General features: G+C 40.2%; 1 protein-coding gene across 3 annotated transcripts in view; it reads right to left on the reverse strand.

The window, feature by feature from the left end:
• Window positions 1-1,341: 1,341 nt before the first annotated feature.
• ADCYAP1R1 (ADCYAP receptor type I) overlaps window positions 1,342-24,017 on the reverse strand; it is a gene marked incomplete at its 3' end in the record, with an annotated part of 104,981 nt that continues 82,305 nt past the window's right edge. The window contains exons 12-16 of one of the 3 annotated variants that reach the window (XM_082295484.1): window positions 23,364-23,455; window positions 9,903-9,986; window positions 4,550-4,679; window positions 4,279-4,320; window positions 1,350-1,538 (exon numbers count right to left, since the gene is read on the reverse strand). In XM_082295484.1, the coding sequence (XP_082151610.1) occupies window positions 1,350-1,538; window positions 4,279-4,320; window positions 4,550-4,679; window positions 9,903-9,986; window positions 23,364-23,455 (537 nt within the window). Of the gene's footprint in view, window positions 1,552-4,278; window positions 4,321-4,549; window positions 4,680-9,902; window positions 9,987-23,363; window positions 23,456-24,017 lie in introns of all 3 variants that reach the window. The other 2 variants (XM_082295485.1, XM_082295486.1) reach the window with 2 other exon arrangements.

Raw genomic sequence — 24,017 nt, forward strand, 5'->3', positions numbered from 1 at the left:
GTTCAAGGTCATCTGGACAGAAAGGCCACCCTGGAACTGACTCTTGCTCTTAAAGTGGGAGGGAAGGGACAATTATTTGTGTTATTCAAAGAGTCCAAATGATCAATCTATCAATTGATGCCAAAAATAGAGCTATATCTCAACTGCACGGCCCTTTTAGAAAATTCACAGCTTAGCTAGGACAGAAAGCATTCCTGGAAGTGTCCCTGGGTACGGAAAAGCACAGCGGATCCCACTGCTCTCGCCTGAAGTTCCTGCACTGATGTGCAGATTCACATTGTCACAGCTGTTCCTTTAAATCCATCGGGAATGTCTGACTAAATCCAGCCATGAACTTAATTTTCTGGAGATCCTCCTGAATCAGCTGGATTGATCAACCCAAGCATGTTAGCTCCATCCTAAGACTCCAAAGAGAAACACTGCAGAAATTCACGTGCCAAAAGACAGGGACAGGCTAAGACATGTTGGACTAGGGGAAAAAAAATAGGCAAATCCAACCCAAAATGGAAACCAAGTGGAAAAATGACAACGGTCATGTCCATTCACAGACTAGGATCAGTTTGGCAACCAAGGATCACAACTGCACAGCAATCACTTGTTACTTTGGACGGACAACGGATTACTCGCAGATGCCCTGCAATGGCAATAGTTGAGTGGGTGGGTTTGGCCTCTTGTTTGTCTTTTAAACATTCTCCATTGATGGTCTTGAGTACAGCTGGGTATTTACAGTGACTGTTAAAAAGAGATATTTACACATTTCCTTTGCTTTTTCAGAGGAGAGGAGAGGAGAGGAGAGGAGAGGAGAGGAGAGGAGAGGAGAGGAGAGGAGAGGAGAGGAGAGGAGAGGAGAGGAGAGGAGAGGAGAGGAGAGGAGAGGAGAGGAGAGGAGAGGAGAGGAGAGGAGAGGAGAGGAGAGGAGAGGAGAGGAGAGGAGAGGAGAGGAGAGGAGAGGAGAGGAGAGGAGAGGAGAGGAGAGGAGAGGAGAGGAGAGGAGAGGAGAGGAGAGGAGAGGAGAGGAGAGGAGGAAAAAGAGATGAAAGGAAAGAAGGAAAGGAAAGGAAAGGAAAGGAAAGGAAAGGAAAGGAAAGGAAAGGAAAGGAAAGGAAAGGAAAGGAAAGGAAAGGAAAGGAAAGGAAAGGAAAGGAAAGGAAAGGAAAGGAAAGGAAAGGAAAGGAAAGGAAAGGAAAGGAAAGGAAAGGAAAGGAAAGGAAAGGAAAGGAAAGGAAAGGAAAGGAAAGGAAAGGAGAAAGGAGAGACCTGCACCACCACCAAAACTATTATTTCATTTTTTTCTTTTTCGAGGGATGGTTTTTGGTTTGCTCGTTGGTTGCTATGTTCTCCTCAGCTGCTCATGTCGCCAGGTTCTCCGCATTTATGCTGGACATCCGAATCTGAGAGCTGCTCTTGCTCAGAATGGAGAGTTGTGTCCCCCCGTTCACTCCGCTGCTCGCTAGAGAAGGATGGCGATGTTTGAAATCCACAGCAAAATACCGGTTGACTTTCCAGCTCCTCCATTTTCTCTTTATTTCTGATTGCACCTTTAGGGAGAAACTTCAAAAGGTCATTTTTTATGTACTTAGCCGCTCGAGGACATGCTGACAAATTATCAAGATTAGAAAAAAACCCACAATTCCACAGAACTATTTTTAAGGTTGTTATTAAACTCCAATTTTCAGCAAAATCTGAAGTTACTTCTCCATGGCTGGAACAGGTCTGGGCATGTAGTGGGAACTACAGCCCAGCCCATGTTCTGTGTCTGACTTCAGATAATTTGGGATCAGCCCAGAGGTGCATGGAAGACCTGATCAACACTACCCGGAGGAAAAAATAGCCTGTGTTCATCAATGGCCACTACCAGAGACATAATAAGGAGCCAAAGAAACGAGCAATCAAAAAGTACTGGAAAATATTGAAACACCCCGTCCACACAGGCAGCTGCTCTCACCTGCCATTAATGGATGGATGTTTACTGAAAACATTGCCTCCTGCTTTCAGATTCTCTCCAAGCAGACCAGCTCTGGGATTAATGTTCATCTGTGACACCCTTTTTTTTCTTGAAAGTTTTTTTTTTTTTTTTTTTAATGGGCACCCCCAGTAAATCACTAAGAGTAAAACAATCCACGCTCAGAAATTCGATTAGACAATAAGTCCACAGCTTTTCTTCTTTTCACTCATCACCAGTTTCCTGGCAACACTGCTAGGGTGTGCACATATGCATAAATATATAAAATAGTAAAGATTTAATATGAGAGAGATCACAGTAGTTCAGACCAACATTTACTTGGTCTATTACTCATTCCTGTATCATATTTCTGAATGAAATAGGGGACGAACAAGGAAATATGCAGAGATGTTTTCCCAATATATTTTTCCAGTCTCCAGTGAGCTTCTGTGTCAAAGATGTTTTTCTTGTCTGTAACAGTAGTTTCTAGATTTTCCTGGATTCATATTGTCAAAATGGATCAGCGTAAGTTGAAATGCTAAACAAGGGCTTCAACCGTATGGACAAAAACTATAGGGAGGAAAAATCCAACTGGAAAACTTACATTCTCCTTCTAGGACCTCCAAATTCCTATTTTGGTTAAAGTATAGATATTTACAAATTAGATAGAGCATGGAGTTATATTATCTCTATAAAATGGGAATAGTGTTTGCATCTGGGACAGTGTGATATTCCAAACCCTTTCTTGCTGTAGGAAATTTAGTGGAGGCCCAAGACATTCTTTCATCACCATTCTCTGATATCTTGAGAGGGAAAATGGCTTTAATTAACCTGGTTTTGTTGGTTTGGCTAAGAACCACCCCCCACTCTCTCTAAGGGCCTTCAGGAGATCTTGACTATGCCCATGAGCAAAGATGACCCATGAGTTTGTTTGATGAGCTTAGAGATTGCTGTGGTTTATCTGAGAAGGAATCACTTGGATTGAGGAGTTTGAAACCTTTTGTACCAGAGATCAGCAATGTCAGGCTATACCTGCACTCAGCCCCCTTGAAAAGAAGAAAAGAAGGAGATTTTAGGAAAAGACTCCAACTGTTGGGGTGCACAAGAGATGTGTAGCAGTGGAGGAGAGAATGGATGAACTCTAGATGTTCCTCTTAAGGCAACCTTGAGCAGGGAACCCTCTTCCATCAGTTCAGAAAACCACTACCTCAGATATTCAGCCAGATAAACAAAGGCAGGGAAATGCAGATTGACACAAGTGAATCGGAAAAAAACCCCACAAATGTGGGAAACTGATGCCAGCAGCAGCAGCAGTTGCCATGTGCTGAGAGGATTGTGAGGCTTGCAAGGCACCCAGGTGGTGTGTGGGGGATGGTTCTGGGTATCTGACACCCTTGGGCTGTTTGTGTGTAGGGGTGAAGGTGGCAGGGCTCAGGAGAGAAGCTGGCACCAGTTGGTTGGTGCCAGAAAAAGAGGCCCAGGACCCATGAAAATTTGGACTTCAGTGAAGGGTTTGGCAGTTTCCCCCAGCCCTTCTCCTAGGAAAGCTGGCAAGATAAGGAGTGGGTGGGTGATCTGCATGGTGGGAAAGAGACCACACTGAGAGGGTGGTGAACAATGGTTTTTACTCAGCCTGGCACCTTATCACTAGTGGGGTCCTCCAGGTATTGATATTGGACCCCACACTGTTCCACACAGAGCATAGAATGGTTTGGGTTGGAAGAGACCCTAAAGACCATCCAGTCCCAACCCCCTCCCACATTCAGGGACACCTCCCACTATCCCAGGCTGCTCCAAGCCCTGTCCAACCTGGCCTTGGACACTGCCAGGGATCCAGGGGCAGCCACAGCTCCTCTGGACACCCTGTGCCAGGGCCTCACCATCTTCATCACAATCCCAGTGAAGGGATTGAAAGCACCCTCGCCAATTTGGCTGATGGCACCAAACTGGGTGGTGAAAGGGACATGTCAGACCTCTTGGAGAGAGCTGAACTGGCTGGGAGAATGGGCTGGCAAGAACAGGGCAATGTTCAACAAAACCACTGCAAAATTCTGCACCTGGGATGACATTTCAAAAGAGACCAGTCCATACCCTACCCCTATTAGGGAGCCTTAATCTGAGCCATCATCTCTGGTAAGGCCAATGTTTTGGTTTAAAAAAGACATTACAAATCCTCTTTTATTTATTTTTTTTTCTGAGAATTGTGAGATTCAGCCTAAGGTATCAGGGATTATGGTAGATGGTGAGTTAGAATGGACAGTTAGAACAGCAGTTACTCCCACAAGAAAATGGGATGTGGATGATAGGTGAGGGACGCTAAATATTAAAAGTCTTACCTCCCCATTCAAGAAGCAGTAGAGAACAGCAACAACAAAACCCTAGGGAAATGGGAGAGAAAACAAAAAAGTAATTCAAATCCTGAAGGAATGCCAGAAAATAGCTGGATTTAAAAAAAAAGGAAAACAACCAAGCAAACAAATAAACCCAAAATCCTGGTATACAAAACATACACATAAATGAGCAGAGACACTGAGAGCTGTGCATGCAAAGCAGTTATAAAGAATAGAGATTTGGTTCTAAGGAAGGCAGAATTCAGTGCATAATCACCTGGAAGGATCCCAGTCCCAACTCAAACACCAGTCTCTCCCGCTTACTGACATTCTCAGGAGAAAAGGCAAACACCGTGTAGTGAATTCCAAACAAGGGGATCAGCAGCAGGGTGGAGCGAGCCAGTCTCCTGTCACAACAGAGGGAGAGAACTTTAATGCAGCCTTGCAATTAGCAACCTGTGCTTTAATTAAAGAAGAAAACACAGAAAATATTTTGCTGACTGACTTTGGGGAAATACATACACTGCATAATTATACAAACAAATACGCAACATTCCTGTTTGCTCCCAAAGACTGATTGCACACACACTGCAGTTTGCTCCCCCTTCTTCACACTGCTACAGTAATGGCACATTAATAATGCTAAATGCTCTCTGCTGCTATTTTAATTTGCATTATTATAAGCTGGAATTTCCTCCTACCGTGCCAAAAAATGAGGAGGGGAATCTTGCTAAAGGATTCAGACTGCTACCATGGTACAATTATAAACCTCTCACCCTCTTGCTTAATCCCAGTGGAGCATTTGAAATCACTTGGGTTTTTTGTTGATTTTGTGTGTGTGTGTGAATGTTTCTGAACAGCAAAAAAATTCCAAAACAACTGCACAAATAAAGCTAAAAAAACAACAGCCATACAAATAAAAGCTAACCCCCCCTGCATGTTCTTGTTCTTATACTCACAATTATTCCTGAAGGTTTGATTTTGGTCTCATTTATACTACTGGAAACCTGAGTGCAATTCCACTGTTTAACTACTTTGCAGTTGCTTCAGAATAAAGAGGTTTCAGAGGGAAATCAAGCCCAGCAGATATAAACAAAAGGGCTGGAAATGAATGTGTTACATGTGAGCACTTAACTGGTGACATTCCCCCAAAGCAGGGGCCAGCCAAGACTCGGGCCTGTTTTGGTGAGTGTCATTTGCTGACTGAGCAGCAAAAGAAAGAGCAAAGAGAAAGCAGATGTTGATCTGAAAATGCGCAAGTGCTTTATAAAAACAAAGCCACCTAAAGTAACCTCCAGGACATTTTCAGAGGAGAAGGATATAATTGATTACATTCAGGTAAGGGAAGAAGGCAGATGGAGGACAAAAGAAGGAAAAAAGCCATAAAGATTTTTTGAAGAGCTGCATATTTGTTAAAACTCAAATGTCCCCTCTGCTTTTATCTATTTGGTACCTTGCAGACAGATTTGAATTTGCCAACACATGCTCGATGATAACCCAAAATGATGTGCTTGTTTTAGCAGCATTGAAGATTTAATTAACTCATGTCCAAGAATTCTGAGAGCACAGTTATCTCCAGTAGTGAACTGGGAATGGGACATCAGTGCAGTGCTGGTGTCTCTCAGTCAGACTTTGGGCCATAATGGGGATAAATTTATCACAACTCTTGCCTGGAGACTGCCCTAAATGTCTGATGGACACCAAACCTCAGGTCTTGGTGAAAGACCCCACAAACCAGAGAACACCGTTCTTGTGGGTTAAAAAATTACACATTGGCCAAAAGCATTTGAAAAGAGGAACAACCTTGGAACAGTGTGATGAAGAGCATAAAGAGTGCCCAGCTTTGATGATCTCTAAAAAAAAGTAATCTATACAGGAGTAAGCCAGTGTAAAAGAGCTTTTGGAGTCCTTCTTAGTTCTTTTTCTCTATGGACATGCAATCAGGTTAATAAAAAGGAACAGAAACATTGAAGAGATTATAGAGTAATGTTATCTCTGTAAAAAATGTATGTAAAGAATATAAGTGTCTTAAACTAGTCATGGAATTTAAAAAAAAATCATATTAAAGGTAATAAACTGGAGCAAAAAGTATCATCTCTCTGTATCTTCTATCATTTATATTCAGACTTAAGGACAACAACAAAAGGATAAATGTTGTTTTGATCTGAAAGTCAGAATAGAATTGTGTATTAATATGTTCTGTCCCACTGCACTCTTGGGAGATTAATTTAGGGAAAGATGCAGAATAAATCTTTTTTTACTTTCAGCTTTGTGACATTATTTATACCTGATTAATCACGTAATTAGTTTATAGAAACTTAAAATATAGTGCCATCATCAACTTAGTTGAGATGTTGTCTTCAATATGGTCATAAAAATAAGGCAGAAAATGCATTAAATAACACATTCTGAAGTTTATAGATTATTAAGATCTATAAAGAGGAAAAGAAGATTTTAATGATAAGAAAAAACTTGAGAGATATTAATGCCTGCATGGATGATGATGAAGAATTGCTTTTTTTCAAGAACACTGGGAAGAGAGAAGACTTAAAGAAGGTTTTGTGAGATGTCTAAGTTTACGTGCAGCGGGGAATGAAAATCTTAAATGACATAATGGAATTCTCAGGAGTGTTACAGCCAAAGATATTCCTCCTCTTTTCTTCCCCCATTCTTTCAGACAGACAAGAAACTTGGGGGGTGAAGCTAAAAGTTCTGAGGACAAAGATCATTCAAGTGGCTGTTTGAAAGATAATGTTCTCCAAAAGGTCTAGTGAAAGCCTTGTTCAGATTTCCCCACAGAGAGGGAAGTCTTAGGGTTATTTTTTAAAAAAAGCTATTTGAATATCAATTTTTGTTGAGGCTGACATTCTGTTTTCCAGCTCTTATTTTCCTTAAAAACACTTCAAACATAAGACTTTCTCCAGTAGCATGGCTATGAATGTGGATTTTCCATGAAGTGTTAGTACAAACAAACAGATAGCAGAGTCCTCTGTTTTCCCTCAGTCCTCTATTGAAAAATAAAATGAGAACTTTATGGTAAAAGAAACACAAAGTAGGAAGGTTGTCTAATTTGACCAGTATTTGAAGGAATCATGCTTTTATTTTTCTATTGCACACTTATTAAGGAGACTGCTTAAGTCTCAACCGCTCACCCTTGTTGAGAGAAAAAAATCAAAAAAGAAGCAAAAGTCTCCAAACCACAGACTTTGAAGTAAGATTATATTGTTGTTTTGCCATTTAGTCCCACCTCTCAAAAATAAGAGAATTGCCCAGTTTAAAAGCTCTCTTAAGTGAAATACTTTGATCAAATATAAACTTCTGCAATGAAGACATCAAGGTCTCTAGTCCTGCAACAACATTTACCTCACCAAGGTTTGGACATACATAGTGTAGATATTGATAATGAAATTGTTTTAAAAAAGTCTCTAAAGTCACTGCAGAGAAAATTAGACTTTTAAAACATAATTCTTGTGTGCTACAGATGTCTCTTTAACAAGAGGTGACTCCTGTTGTAAACCCTGTGGGTACTGAGTACATCTATTAATGTATACTTTGATTAACTTAATGCTTTGACATATCTGCAATGATGGCATCTATTTTTAGTTAAATTAAATCCACACTTACATTCCCTTTATTCTTTATGAAGAGCAAGAAGCACTGACATACAAGGACAAATCCTCTGCCCCTAAGGAAGTTCTTATCACATCCTAAATCTATTAATTGACCTCAAAAGGAACCAGGACTGAGTTTGTCATAGAAATTGCTGCCCTGTTGATTTGTGAAGTTTAGATGAGAGGAACCCAGTTTCTCTGGCCAAAGGTACATATTCATCATCTCCATGATAAATGTGTGCAAAAAATAATCATAACAGTATTTCAAATAGAAGGATAAAGAGCAAACCATGAAGGCACAGGATGTCATTAGAATGAAATGCTCAACACAGCTCATGTTTAATAAACTGAAGAATCTATTTTATCACAAAATGCTCAACATATTAACACCACTTTCAGGAACCTCAGTAATTTCCCTGATAGATCTTTTCCAATCTTTCCCAAAAATTTAATTAGGCCTGTAGGATCACTTCCAAAAGACCTGAGGAAACACCTGAACACAGTAAGTGATTCCAGGTTTTTAATTTTTCCATCTCCAGAGCAAGGACTTGAAAAAGAGAAAAGCTTACCAAGACTTTCATACTTTAACACACACAAAAAATAGGTTTAAATACCTCCTGTTGAGGCTGAACTCTTCTTGCCCTTGACTAGGCAGAGGATTTCAGCTTAGAGAGTTATCCGTCTCCCATCTTTCAGAAACGCTGCATTTAATATGAAATTTGGTTCTCTGCAAAGGCCCAACATGACATCTGTGCTGCATCAGGATGTCCACTAAGCAGCAAACTTTATATTTCAAACTATTTCCTCCTAAACCTAACTCCTACTTTTACCTAACTGTTCTTAGTCTTCAGCTGCTCTCTGTGTAGAAGACGGAGCTGCTGTTTTCCTCTCCTCTATTTCTATCTGCTTTTGCACAGTTCCAGTCTGTTGACTGAACATTTTTCAGCATCTTCATTGGTCTATTTCTTAAATACCTCAAAGAGATATGAAAGCATATAAAAAATTCACTTTAATGTTTTTTCTAACTAAAAAACCCATAACTATATATGCAGTTAAATTATAAAATAATCTTTTTTTCCTTAATGGTGTCAAAGATAACTACTAAATATTCTTTAGCAAAATCCTGCAGTGTCGGGTCTGTGTGTGAGGACATTTCTGAATGTTGATTCACACTTAAAAAAACTGCCGTGAAATTCAGGAGACTGACCATCAGAAAACATCTGAAATTGCACCTCTTCTAAACAAAATGAGATGATGACCTTGAAGCTCTTTTCCATCCCTAATGACTCCAGGAATCTGTGAAAATCTGTGGGTAATTTGTGCAAGGAGCAGGGAGTCAGGTGGACTATGGGATGGTGATTAATTCACACAACTCTTGGCTGAATGGCATTTATTCATTCTTCTGGATGCCTCACTCTATATTTGGCAATGATATTTGACAATGTTGGACTGAAGGTGATGATCTTGGAGGTCTTTTCCAACCTCAATGATTCTATGATTCTATAACTTCTGATAGACACAATTCATTTTGATATTAGGTCAACTTTAGCCTTTCCTCACACCTGGGTGTTTATTAAGTTAACTTCACTCAGTGCAATGAACAGAAGATGTTTTATACCCACTGAGTGTCTGATTGACTCAATCTCACCCAGTTTTTCTAGGAAACTTTCAGGTGAAACATTTTCTCTCAGTATGAAGGTTCTCACCTTTTTGCTGTACAATAAAGAGCAGCTATTAATTCTGTACAGACACTACCCAAAACCATAAATAGCATCAGCCATAATTACCAAAAAAAAAAAAAAAAAAAAATTAAAAAATTAAAACAACCTTCAAATCCTCGATCGTGGCGCATCAGCAAAAGCACAGAACAAGAACAAAAAAATTCTACATGCAACAAGAACTAAATGAATGCTTTGCTCTCTGGTTACTTCCCCTCTGCTCTCATCCATTCATTTAACTGATTTAACTGCAACATGCGTCATACACACACAGTAATGTCACAGGAGTGCGTACACTTACAGGGTAATGGTTGATAGTTCTGACATCTTGCAAGAGTGCTGGTTAGCCCTCTTAGGCTTACAGTAGCATTTCTGAACGCAGCTGCTAAATATGACAAGATTAGCATTTTTTTCAGCATATTGTGAACAGGCCAAGGTAGGTCACTTTCAACACATTTCATGAGACACGTCACAAAGATGGAAAGCGGACACGACAGAATGGAGTCACAGCACGAACCAGCTGCTTGACTGAAGCAGAAATTAAAGAATTAACCAAAATTAAAATGCATTGGCTGTTGCTGGCTGTTGTGATGTGCTGATTCACAGACAAACCAAAACTCGAACACCCTGAAGGCAGGCGGGCAGCGCTATGCATCCAAAATGCACACGACCTGTGCAGTCTGGCCTTGTACAGAGGGTAACAGAACAATATATTAAATGAAAGTTGACTGCATGCTCGTGGAGAACAATCAGAGAGTAACATAAACTTGTAGGATGGGGATCAATCTAAGGTGAATTGGATCAGGTATTCCTGATTTTCATTGTAATGTGGATCCCTTCTTTTTAGCAGAGTTCTAGTAAGGACACCAAAGCAGTTTTTCATCCATCATCCTTGGTGATGGGGAGGGAGCTCAGAATGGAATCTGCATGACTGGCTGGTAATTTTGGAGGTACCACTTATTTTTTGTCACATACGCTGAGACAGTGTGGTCATCAAAGCAACAGGCTCATACACTGTGGAGCAGGACCTTGATCCCTGCATGTTGGATTCTAGGAACAGCTGCTACAGAGAACAAAATAGCTGCTTTACAACCAGCCAGGAGAGGCTGATTTAAATCAGCCACTAAGAAGGGTAATTTGAAACATGGAAAGGCATTTGGAGGGATCCTATAAGAGATTTTATATCTGTTACGAGGGGCTGAAAACCATGAGAATTGAAAATAACGATTTCTTGTCTACTTTCAAGGGGAGAATTTTTGTTTTGTTTTCAACATGTGGTTATTTTGGTGGGATTCACCTCAGGAAAGGTTGGATGTTTACAGTATGGATGTCTAAGTAAAATGGACCCTGAGAATCACCAGAATAAATAGCTGAGAGAGAAATACACACTTACTGGCCAGGGTACATCTGACCTGTTTTAGATGTCCACTCTAGGATGGGATGAACACCCAACATCACTGATTGAACCTCCATTAAACTATAAAGGATAATATGTTGATTTTTAAATCAATTGCCTTCAAGGCAAATATTTAAGCTTGTTCAAACAAACCAAACTCTGTTTCTGTTACACAGTCTAAGATCTGTGTTTACAACTCATGGAATTTATAATCTGAACAGTAAACCAGGATAAATTGAAAACTTATTAAATTTCTCCCCACTTTTAACTCCTTTAAGTCAATCCCCATTACTGGAGTTATGTTTTGTTTCCTTTTGGATAATTAAAGCCTGATAACTGCGTTGTTTTTAAATATTACAGTATAAGACCTGGAAAAAACACAGTCTTGTGGCATGCACACATCCAGAAAATAGAAATAGTAACTTGTTTCAACTCGTAAAATGAATTTCATTTCTCGGATGTTGCTGAGGAAGTAAATATGAAAGTGGCTGCTCCTTTTACACTACAATTTCTGTGCTAAATTTTTCAACCACCTGTTTTTCACAGAGCTGAGTTGGGCATTAATTGTCAGCTAAGACTGAACAGAAATGAGGAAGGAGGTTTTAGAGATAGTTCCATTTTACTTTGACTGAGGCTTTCAGAAGTGACTACGGATTTTGAGTGCCACTCATTTTTTTGATCACTTGATCTGAAACACATTTCTCAGACCAATTTTTACCACAAGGGGGCTGCTCAGCCTGTGTTGAAAAGCAGCATTTACAAGGCATATTAAGGTACAGAACCTGAAAATGAAACATCTAAAAATCAATAATCACTTTTAAAAGTCTTAGCCATGGGTTGTTGTAGGGGGTTGTGGTCTTCAATGATATACTTAATGTTGCTATGGCAACCTAGAAATAAATTCCCATCCATGTTTCCTTTACTGCTTATGCCCTGTTTTATTTGACAGGAATTGATTTTTTTAATAGGTTTTCCTGGTGAATAGACCTAATGTGACAGCGCTTGGTATTTACTAGAATTATTGAAAAAAACCAGACTTGATTTTGAAAATATTATCTAAGGATTAACTGCTGCTCCCCACCCACTGAGGGGATACTTACACACAGGTTTGGGATGGAAAATATTGCTAGCACTTTTTAGGAAAACCTTAATATTTTAAGTGCTGTTAGCACTTATTTTCTAATTAAGGTAGAGTCATCTCTCTGATATTGAATGGTGTAAAGTGTCCCAAATCTTTAAAGCACAGAATTTAGAGATGTTTTCTTTCCTTTCTCCCTCCTCTTTTATTTTTTAAACTTTATTTATTTCTTTATTATCAAAGTACAGACGTTGGTGGAAGGAAAGGGAGAAAAAGAGAAGAGACAGAGGAGGCAGGAACCAGAAAAAAAAAATGGAGGAAAAAATAGACAAATATAAGAAAATGAATAGGAATGAGAGCATGGCTATGAAAACACTACACAAATCAGGGCAGGATCCTCAGACCTCTGTAGGCACACAGAGAACGGAATTGGTCACATCTAACTCTACGTGCCAGAGACAAATTTCGAACTGAACTATCACCTTGAGCTCACTCAATCATGGAAAGAGCAGGGACTTCCAGGCTGAGCTGCCCTGTGTGACAGAGGCATCTAAGCCATAGGGGATGCTCTGTCTGACGGAGGTGCCCTGGTCTCCCCGAGTGACCATAGACGACGACTGGACTGCTCAGATTGAGTACGAGACTTTAGACAGCTAAAGGCAAACAAGCTGAGTCTCACCGCAAGTGTCCTGGGCAGGGACTGCAGCTGCATCTGGGAGGAAGAGGGAGGGTGCTAGGGTGGAAGGGGAAAGAAAAGGTTAAACATTCCCGGGAAGAAATGAGCAATGGATGATGTGGCTGAAGGCCACACTGCATCAGACCGAACACCTGGACGTCTGGCGAGTCAATGCAAATGAGAGAGAACACAAGTCTGAGGCAAAAGGAGTTGCAACTCAATTCTAGATGTCTCAGAGGTGCTTAAGAGGAGCGAAACAAGCATGCTGATCCAGGGGAAGGAGGTTATGCTGCATTATCCAGGCCAAGTATATCCATAATGAAAATGGTCAGGGTTCTGAATTTAGGTCACTACCAGCACTCAGGGAATGACGGAGTTTGTGCCTTGTCTCTGAATGTGCTGAAGGGGAATCCTTTGGGAAACGCAATAAAGGTAGAACTTGATTCATGCAAATTAAAACTGTGCCTTGTGACGAATCTTTGTGCACCCTGCTCCATTCATTCTATGTAACCTCACCACGAGTAGGATTGGCAACTGTGTAGTAGCAGGAGAAGGAATGCAGAAACAAATCAATGAAGTAAAGCATTGAAAATACAGTAGAAAGTTAACCAAAGTGGAAGCAGAGAGATTGTATGGGAGAGAGAGGAGAAAATTGAAAAGTGGATCCGTATAGTATATCATTTATATCACACACCCTCTTCCCCTCAGCTGATCCTGCTCTAGGCTGGGGGACTTTTCCTTGCTGCTCAGTAGCTGAGGATTCCCTGAAGCTGCACTCGTTTCCCTTCCAAAACACCGACTACATTTACAAACCCCCTGCCCTTTAGGATCAGATGGAAACAGTTTGGACATCAGAACTCGTTCTGCGAGCAGCAATCAGACTCTACAATTCCATCACCCTGCAGTGGCTGCAGCTCTGACCCACTGTGTGCAGCCAGAGTCATTCACCCCTCACCCTGACACAGAATAAGCACAGGTGCTTCACAGCAAAGTTTTTTAGTTGTATCTCCTCTATTTTTTTGAGGTTAACAAAATAGCTGCGTGCCTTTTTCCTTGTCACCCCGTGCCACCTTGGCAGTCACTGGTGAGAAACAGGCCATTGAGTGAGATTTACCTGACCTATTTTAAACTTGTTGTTTAAAGAGAAATAAGCTGTACTAAAGGATTCTATTCTCTGGACTGGGTAAGTCTCTACTGACTGTGGAAGGAGCCCACAGCAGGATTGTTTTATTAAACCAGATACATCCCGTGCTGTTGTGCTAAACATAAAACCAATATTGTACTCTTCATGAGAAAAAAAAAGAAACTCTGTTTCTCTAGCCTTTAACTGAAAAAAACCCCCAAATTCTTAGTCTTGTTAGCTAGAGCTTCACTTTTCCCTGCTAATGCAACCAAAATAAGAGGCCGAATCTGAATTAGTGCTTGCAGGTTAATGCTGTGGTTAAAAGCAAATATTTAACAAAGATGAATTTGAACTGGAAATTTTTGTCCAGTAAATGCGACCCTTGAGCAGATCTGAGGCTTGAAGGTGAAACAGAATGGCCAAAGAGAGCCAAAAATCATGTCTGTAGTGCTCATTCTTGGCTTTTCTAACTTCTACATAAAAAGAAGGAGAACATCACTTCTACACTTGGAGTTAAATAATAAAGAGATTAAGCTTAGTATTTGCTGGTGCTCTAGAGAATAAAGCTGGCAGCAGAGGGCAGAATTCTTCCAACAATAACAGCCTTTAAATGAACAGGAGCTTCAAGGTTCTGTGTCCTGATCCTTCCCCTGTATGAACTCTGGAGCTCCTGTTTTACTGAGCTGGGTTATTCTCTCTGACTTCAGAGCACAGATCCAAGTCGAGCACTGTGGAATCATTCTGATGGAGGTGCAGTAACAGAACTGTGGTGCAGCAGGCAATAGAATGTTCAAATAGAAAAATGTACCATGACAAATGAGATTCTTAAATGGTCTTGAATACATCACTGTTTCAAGTGAAGAATGTGCATCTCCAAGTCCAGGCATAAATATCTGAGAATGGGATTTAGCTCATTGTGAAAGATAGCAAATAAGCAAAGCCCACAGGTGTTTATTGTCCCAGGCTGACACAAGAAGTGCATTTTTAAGTCTTACAGACAGGTTTTGGTTCCTGTCAGCTGGCAGAGCTCAGCTCAGTATAACAACACTGAGTTTATATAATTTGAGCTCTGAAGCTTCTGTTACAGTGTTTTGACTCACCTGCCTTACATGTTATACAATATCCCTGCAGATTCAAGGTACAACCCATCTCTACAACTCTCCTTAATGAAAAAAGAGAGCACTGCCTCTGTTAAAAAAGCCTGGGCTTGCAGACGTTTAATCAGCTGAACAACTCCTGTGTTTTCACTGGAAATATGAAGAGGAATTACACTTTGGAAGTCTCTCAGTAATGATACAGGTGGGACTAAGACTGTGATATGAACTTCACACATGGCTTTGGATTGGTCCTGTCCTGAGGTAGTTTACATTTGTTTAAACCACCTTCACTGAGACTTAATTCAGTATTAAGCCACTGTAGCCTGGTGGCCTTTGAGGATGTTCTTTTACTCTCCAAGGCAGAGTTTGTTCTTGGAAAACTGATTACTGTGTTTTTGCACCACACAGTTCCTTTGACACACAGTGTTAGTCATGAGATCCTCACAAGAAATTTGTCTTTCCAGATCAAAATGCCTTCTGCGCTGGGACAGTGCCATCTTTCTTGTCCCTTCCTTACCTCAGGCTGTGTAATTGCTTGGAGTACATCCTAAAAACTCTCCAGATGTAAAACTAACCCCACTAGATGTGGAACGTGCTAGCTGCTGAAGATAATAAATCAATGGCAAGGAGAAGCAGAGACACTGAGGGCAAAGTAAAACTTCTGTTGTCCTCAAATGATAGAGGCAAAAATGTGAATGGTGGGAAAAACTAACTGGAAGACCATGGATGCTGGTGGGCATCAAGCCTTGGTATAAATGAAAGCACATTCAGGATCAGAAATGCCAGAATGATTCCCCATTTCCTGCAGTCTCACATCAACTGCTGCATGACCAGTTGCTTCAGCTCCACCTTCAACTTTACATTAAGCAACTGATTCAAAGAATCAGAGGTGCAAACTGATTTGGGGACAAGTAAAAATTCAGATCTATCCCTTTCAGTCTAACAGTGCATTCAAACAGCAAACTCAGCTATGAGCAATGCATGAGGGAAAGGCCAAACAGCCAGAATTCTCTAATTTGGGTATTCCCTAGCTCACGCTAAATTTGAATCCTCTGAAAATTTTTCTGAATCTCCAAAGCCATTATCTTTCCCAGGATGTAAGGAAGCTACTGTGGGAAAAGATACTGCACCCAAATCCATGGGTAATTTGTAAAGATGAGTGGCCTTGGGCACTGGACGTTCCCTCTCCTGCTGATCTCCATGACAACTGAAGCTTATCAATACACATCAAAATTAGGTTATTCACTCTGACCAAGTGCAGTGACTTCAGAAGCACATTTGAGATCCCTTCTACATTTTCTTTCCGAAAGCTACCTAATTTTTGCTAATCAGGAAGCTCCAATGTGTGGCAAAATTTACAACGTTACAGCAAATTCAGTGAAGTGCAGCCACTCTCCCTTTACAATATGAAGCTTTATATCGTGCACATTGCTAAAGTATTTGTGACCTTTTAAACAGCAAGGCTGGAACAATTTTAGATATCTAAAGTGTTTCAGACAGCACATGTGTGGGCAAAATCCTATATTTACACAGGCACCCTACAGACACAAGCACTTACCTATAAATCCCTCTGGCTTGGGTGTTCTGAGTTCTGTTCCACACCAGTTATGGCAATCAAGCCATGATGGCTTTGGTACTGTCTTTGAAAGGTGTTTAGATCTGAAATTTGCAGAGATATGCCACTAACGTTTCAATGGGAACTCATAAAAAGCTATTAGGCTTTTTTTGGCCCCTCAAACTCTATGGAAACAGGGCTGTTAGGGCTAATCCAGCCCTTGTTAGAACTGTTGAGAGTGCATCAAGCTTTACTGTGTTTTCTTAAGAAAAAAAAATGGAAAAATCATTTCTCTAAAGAGAGTTACATTGTTGGATAAAACCTGGCATTATTCTCTCCCTCACTAACCTGCACACCTCCTTGATCTTTCAAGAGAAGGAGCATCTTTTAGTGGCTTCTCTTCTGATACAAAATTGCTCTTTTTCAGTTCATGGCTTGCTCTTGTGACAGATGGGGGAAAAAAGTCCATGCTTTGCTCTTTTAGGATGCAGATTGTGGACAAAGAACTGTTCTCTAAGGCTGCCACAGATCATGGAGCCAAGGAGAAATTTTAAGTCATCATCAGAGAATTCTTACATATGAAACCTAGGCAGATTTCAAAATATCATGGGTTCATCAAGAACAAAAATCACCGTTGTGTCCTTTTCTCTGTCTGTATACCCATTTAAACCATAAAATTTCCCATAAAAATGCCTTACAGCCACAGAAATAGTGTTTAAAGACAAAGTCATCCTGTTTTTCAATACTACTGCAAAAGGAAAAAGGACAGGAGTCAGCCTCCACCACACAGACACCACCTGTGCAGGCCAAGGCCTCGCACCCTAAAATCCACCTTCTAAATGTTTCCAAATAGCAGAAGCAGAACCCTTTTTAATGTTGCATTCATCACAGGTGATGTTGTAACCACAAGAAATAAGTTTTGTGATCCATGATTTCAAAATCAGATCCCACCAAAGCTCTGGTCAGGTGCTTGTATATCATTGGAAATGGAATGGAATTTCCTTTATAAATATTGATTTGCTCTTGTGGAATATCCCTCTGGCAAGTGGCCCATGGAATAACAAAAGCCCTTTCAAGGCAGAAATAGTTTTAGGTCTAATCTCACCATTTATGTAAGAATGTAAAGGATGCACTGGATGACAGGACAGCATTAAGGTTGGGAAAGTGGATTTGACAACCATAAATTCATCTTCCTGCCCTTGCCACAGGCACCTGAGGGATTTAGGTGCATTTTACCCTCAGTTGTTCAGTAGCAATAACAGCTCACAGGAACATTATAAACACACTAAATATTCTGTGCTGTTTGATTTTGCAGCAATCGAAACCACAGATAATCAAAGCAGAATTGGGCTTTTGATTATTTTATCTGAAAATAAATAAATCCCTGTTAATTATACTCCTGCTAATTATAGTACACAGCCTACGTGATCTTACATTCCTAATGAGTGCGCTCAGTTTTTTTCCAATCCCTACCTGAAAAGATTGGCACAAATGAACACCCCCCTCCTCCCCAGCCAAAAATTCCAAAATAAAAAACAACCAAGAAAATCAAATGAGCACCCAAAATAACAATTTGCCTTGGGCAGGGCACATGAAAAGCACAGTAGTGAATGAGCACATTTTTTCTAGAGCTTTAAATAAATCCATCAAGAATTAGTGTCGATCAAAGCAGCAAGTATCTACTCCCCTGGCATTCCTTAGAAATGAGCACTAGGTCCTTGCTGATCATGCACTGACATCAAATGTCCATCATCTGTGTTTTCCAGTGTGTTTTCCTGTGGTAGAAAAGGATTAACCCAAGGACACGAGTTCCTTTCGTTGCTGGGTCGTTGGGCATCCCAGCACCCAACTGGCAGTACCTGGGGGTCAGAAATTGCAGTGTCTTCCTAGAGAACACACTGTCCATCCAACATCTGCCATTTGCTGGTCAAAAAACGAGCCTTTTTGCACCAAGGCACCCTGTCAGTAATCATCAATTCTGGCAGTCTGAGCACTTGCAGCAAGACAAAGCAGCAGCAGAATGAATCACTGCGTGTCCAGTGACTTTGGAGGTGAATTTTAGAGGAGTGTTGTTTACCAAAACATCTGGGTTACAACATTGCTTTTGCTGCCCTAACCCTCTAGGTTGCACCATAGGTAAAATCATACCTACCTATGATATATGCCATGATTCTCCTTTCTTTCCAGCAAGATGCTGATTGGAGGAATGACGTAGACCTGAATTAGCTAGATATATATGTGGGGTTTATTTTCTTTTCATTGAGTTTTCAACATGTGAGACAAAATTTATGAAGAATCTGTCAAAGCAAAAGCAGAAACAAGCTTCCCCCTCCCAAATTATACCAGTCATGATAAACTGGAAATCAGAATAAAATAAAAAGAGGATTTTTTTCAGTTATATGTGCTTGATCCTTGAAAATGAATGAAGAAGCAAAGACTTGATGGAAACGTGTGGGTCTTTTTAATCTTATGGGTTATTCCAGCATGCATCTACATCATGCACCCACTAAATATTGTGGTGTTTTATGGTAGTGATGCTGATGATTTTCTCTCTAGAGTGAATATTTCAGCAATGAAGCAATGCTCGTGAAAATAACAGCGTGGATTTAGGCTTTGTGTAGGCATTTCTGTAGAACTATGGCTTTTTTTGGGGGGGAGGTGATGTACTCTATCTACAACAATTTGACCAAAACCAGGATGCCCGAAAACAGATTCTGACATACCAGGTTACACGTTGTTGGCTGGATTTTTCTCAGTAAAAATAGTGAAGTCTTGCCAGACTAGTTTATTATCCCTTTCCTAAAAGTCCAGAGAAAGAACTGATAGATGATAAATCCATGCAAATAATGTGGGCCTGATGTGCTGCTCTGTGTGCTGAACCAGCCACTGTAGGGTTGTGAGTAAGTGTTTGTGGTCCCCAGGCCTGTGAGATCTCATTTAATTCATGGACTCCTGGTGTGGTGCTCCTTGGCTCTCAGCACATGGGGTAACTATGCCTAAATAATCTGCTACTTCTTCAAAACAGCTACAAACTGCAATTGGAGATTGCTAAAAATCAGGGGGTCTTTCTGTTTGGAATCATGTTAATTAATTTATAGCTGGATGGAAAATATAGATACTAATTCAAGACATGGTCAGTTTTTCCGTGAGATTAAATAGGACTTGTCACAAGGAGGAATGGCTTTAAATGGAATTTAAACTGTGAGGGTGGGGAGGCCCTGGCACAGGGTGCCCAGAGAAGCTGTGGCTGCCCCTGGATCCCTGGAAGTGTCCAAGGCCAGGCTGGATGGGGCTTGGAGCCACCTGGGATAGAGGAAGGTGTCCCTGCCCATGGCAGGGGTGGCACTGGATGATTTTAAGGCCCCTTCCAACCCAAACCATTCTATGCCTGTAACCGTGGCACATTACTGCTGTTTATGATACTCCTTCACCAGATGGGGTGAGAACCTGCCTGAACTATGCCAATAGCTGTCTTAATTCCTTTAAGAATACAATCAATTGCATTTTATGCTTCCCCACCACCTGGGAGTCTCAGAAGTTCTCACTCAGATAAAAATCTATTGAAATTGCATTACTGATCTTGCTTCTGTTCTATGCTTAATTTGGGAGAATTATTCAAGACTGACATAAGATTAACTGAAACTAGGCACGTTTCAAGAAAAAACTTCTGCCACTCCTCACACTAAAAAGTAACTAATGGTTATGATGACTATTGGGAGGAAGCATGAAAGTTTCTTAGAAAAAAACCCCAAAATAATAATAAAATTAAAATGATCATTAAAAGGGTGTCTTCTGTTCCTTTTTGAATTCCTACCTCAGCTGCTTAGGCATTTTGATGAATCTAGCCCCCAATATTTTCAGCCTTAAAGAGGAGTTTCTATTGAAAACATCAGTGAAAGAAAGATGGAGTTGTTGCTCTCCCAGAACCTGGTGGGTTTTTGGGGTCTCGGGCTGAGATGGGATCAGCAGCATGATGGCAGCTCTGAGGGGAGCTAAAGCATGAGGAAAGGTTGAGTAGGCATGAGACTGGCAATGAATGACTGAACACACAAATTGATGAAATGGAAGTTTATAACCACGGAAGCACTTGGCCACTCCCGAAAATTCTTAGGAATTAGCGACATGTTCCAGGTTTTTGTCAGCCTAAAGACATTGTTTCACACAATAAGAGAATTAGAGAGAATTTTGTTTATGGGAGTAAAGCGCTTGTAAAGCATGGCAAATGATACAAATGATTGTTTGATTTATTTTAAGGCAGATCTTAGATTCTCCAGTGGCTACACTGCATTAATTAAGCCTCAGTTCCCCTGCAGTGCTCTCTTCTGCCACGGTCCTGTCATAGCTCCCAGCAAACTTCTCCAGTGGGAGAGTTTAATAATGAATGCACAGTGGTAGCAATATATGATCAATCTTTGAATTTAAGCCCACCCCCAGGGCTTTCAAAATCCAATACAGGCTTAAGTGCTTTGCAGAACCACCACCACCGTGTCTATGAAGTAGAAGCAGAGGCAGATTTGTCTAACAAAAATAGTCATTAAAAGGACCTGAACCTAAACATGTGCCAAACATGCCAAACATATAAAAAAAGAAATCCTCCTCAAAGTCAGTAGCCAAGTTTTTGGGGTCTTTCATTTTCTTTTTTGATAGGGAAGTCCCAGCTGGCTAAAGGGTTATTCCAAAAAAATGGAGGACTGATATTAGAATGAGTCTCAATCCCTGCTGCAGATCCACGTGGTATTACCTTCAGAAACAGGCTGAAAGTCCTTCCTCAACCTCATTGTTCCTCATCTACTAAAGGGAAAGTGCTTGAAGATGTTCTGGAATAAAGACCCGGATGAGGAATTTGATGGAATGACGCTGTAATAGGTTGAAACAGCAAAATAGAACATGGAAAATGCTTAATATGAGCCACAGTCTAAATGTGAGATATTTCAATATGGTGACAGAACCAGATTATGATCTACTGTTTTCCTTCCTCGCAAGCTCTCTTTTTACAGGGTATATCTGCACAAATATTGACGCTGTCTGGTGTATATCTGCACAGAATTATTAATTTCCCTCCTTTTTATTGTTCCTGTGTGAACTTTTCTGCTGTCAAATCTGTTTGGATAAACAACACTCCACTCTGTAACACATACATCAATGCGAGATCGATTTATACACACCCAGTTATAAAAGTTGCAAAAAAAATGAGAAAAAAATAATGGCAGCGAATGAAACAGAAAATATGATGTTTTCTCTTGGTTTTGGTGGCTAACTATACACATAGGAAAAACACCAGCAAAACCCAGTCACCATATTGATCCAAGATGATGAGGATGTTTGATAATTAACAATCCAGTTAAATCTTTGGAGCCCATGGCATGCTTTGCTTCATACGTGAGATGTGCAGCAGACACCAAACATGCACTTAAAAATTCAGGCTCAGAATGAGCTCTGCACATCTTGGGCGTTAGTTCCAATCTAAGACTCAGGGAGGACTTCCCAGCAGCACACCCATGGGAAGCCTTCATGCAAGCCCTAGGCAGACCATGCACAAGTTAACCTAGTCACTAACTCTCATCCTCAGCTTTATTTCTGAGATAAATCCACCTGAAGAATAATTTAAAGCATTATTTTTTGCTGAGGAAACACGGTTTAGAGTAAGATGCAAGGGCAGGGCTTTCAGTAAATGGATGTCTGGCTACAGACATGAAAATCGATGTAGAAAATATTATTATTTAATGCAAATCTAAGCTAGATAATGGGGGGGAGGGGGGAAGAAAAATAGGCAGCTGGAAGACATTTTTTTCCCTGAAAATTGTCATTTAGATAGATGACATCATTATACTATGATTGCGGTCACTTAGGGTGAAACTAGTCACTGGATAATTGTATTTGCTACAAAATAAGCACCTCCTACTTTACCCCAACACCTTTTAGCTTTATTTAAGGTGCTCATGGTTTGTCTATTTTCATCAGGAATTTAGTACTAAATTAAATAGTCCTACCTATGTTTATGAGTACAAAAAAAACATTCAAGCTCACCAAAAAATCGCAACATCAAATGTGTGTTGAGTTTAGGCCAACACCAAATGTGGTGGCACATTTCCTACTTATTCCAGAGGATTATGTAATTTTTATAAGGAGAATGACTGCATGCACTCAAAATGATAAAGACGACCACCTCAACTGGCCAACCTCTGCCCTCTTATGAGGTGGAAACTAATAAAAAGGATTCCAGCTTAAAAAAATATATATAAATCACAAATCTACAAACATCTAGAGGAAAATTTTTGGATTTGTGTGCATTTTAAAAAAATTTTAGGGGTGTGTGTGTGAAATGTTTGGCTTAAGTGGAATGCATTTAAATTTTCAAGAAACGTGGGCATAAGCAGCTCTAGGGGATCTTCCTAAATTATAATTCAGCCTAAAGTTAATTAAACCTTTTCACCAAATTTCATTAATTTCAGTGAACTTTGAACCATGTCCTGGAACTTATGAAGCACAGCAAACCATCTCATGAATATAACAACAATATTTCTACCTTGACAATATGTTAATTTTTAGATAACTGACCTGTAAAAACTCTAGATTTGGTTGGGGTTTGTTTTTAATCTTGTATTTATGCTTTTTTTATAGGCCTTTTAAAGAACGGTGAAAGCTGGCACTAAAATGCACTTTCACGGCTGGTGGATTGAAAAATTCAAGTAAAAATCAACCAAAGTAATTTAATAGACCCTGCAACTCTTTTCAAAAATCAGCCAAATTCAGCTGAGGTGTCTTTTTTCACTTTGTGGTTTTTTTCCTATGTGTATATCAGTAATTTAAATTGATTACTGCTTTATTTGTACTTACAAGTAAATGCTGGATTCATTGCCCCCGATATCAGGTGACTGGAGTTTCTGCACAAGTATCACAATTATGCCAATAAAAAGCACAAAGTTTATCTAAGGGGAAAAAAAAAAAGGAAAAAATTGTGACTATGACATACTTTTACGAAGTATGAGAATGAGACATTCCCAGTGACTTGCCGGTTACATTCCCTTTTTCTTCTCCAAACACCAGTCTAAAAGTTTTATAAGGTCAGTAGGTATGGGGAAAGTCCCCAAAGGTTTTATCACCCCTTTTACAGGTAAAAATACCCCCTTGCTGCAGCTAAAATGAGGCAGAATTTCTGCAGTTTCAAGCACAAGAGAAACAAAACTGGAAATGTTTCAACATTTTTCATTATCAACCTGTGCAGAGTAAAAGGAGAGATCCCTGCACATAAAAATCACAAAATAAAGACCTCAGAGTAAAGGCATTTTTAACTCCCACTCTCTGAACCAAGGGACTTCTCAGTTTAGCAGTGTCCATTGGTTTTAAAAACCTGGAGAATGATAGAATTAGTTTATTTCAATGCTTGGGCTTGAGATTTGGCTGTCATCAGCTCCATAGCTTCTTGAAGCCTGAGCAGTGGAAATTTAAGTCGCTCCATTATAAAGTCTTACACTCCTATAGGGAGACCAG

This window comes from Coloeus monedula (genome assembly GCF_965178545.1).
Source record: "Coloeus monedula genome assembly, chromosome: 1".
Taxonomy (NCBI): Eukaryota; Metazoa; Chordata; class Aves; order Passeriformes; family Corvidae; genus Coloeus; species Coloeus monedula.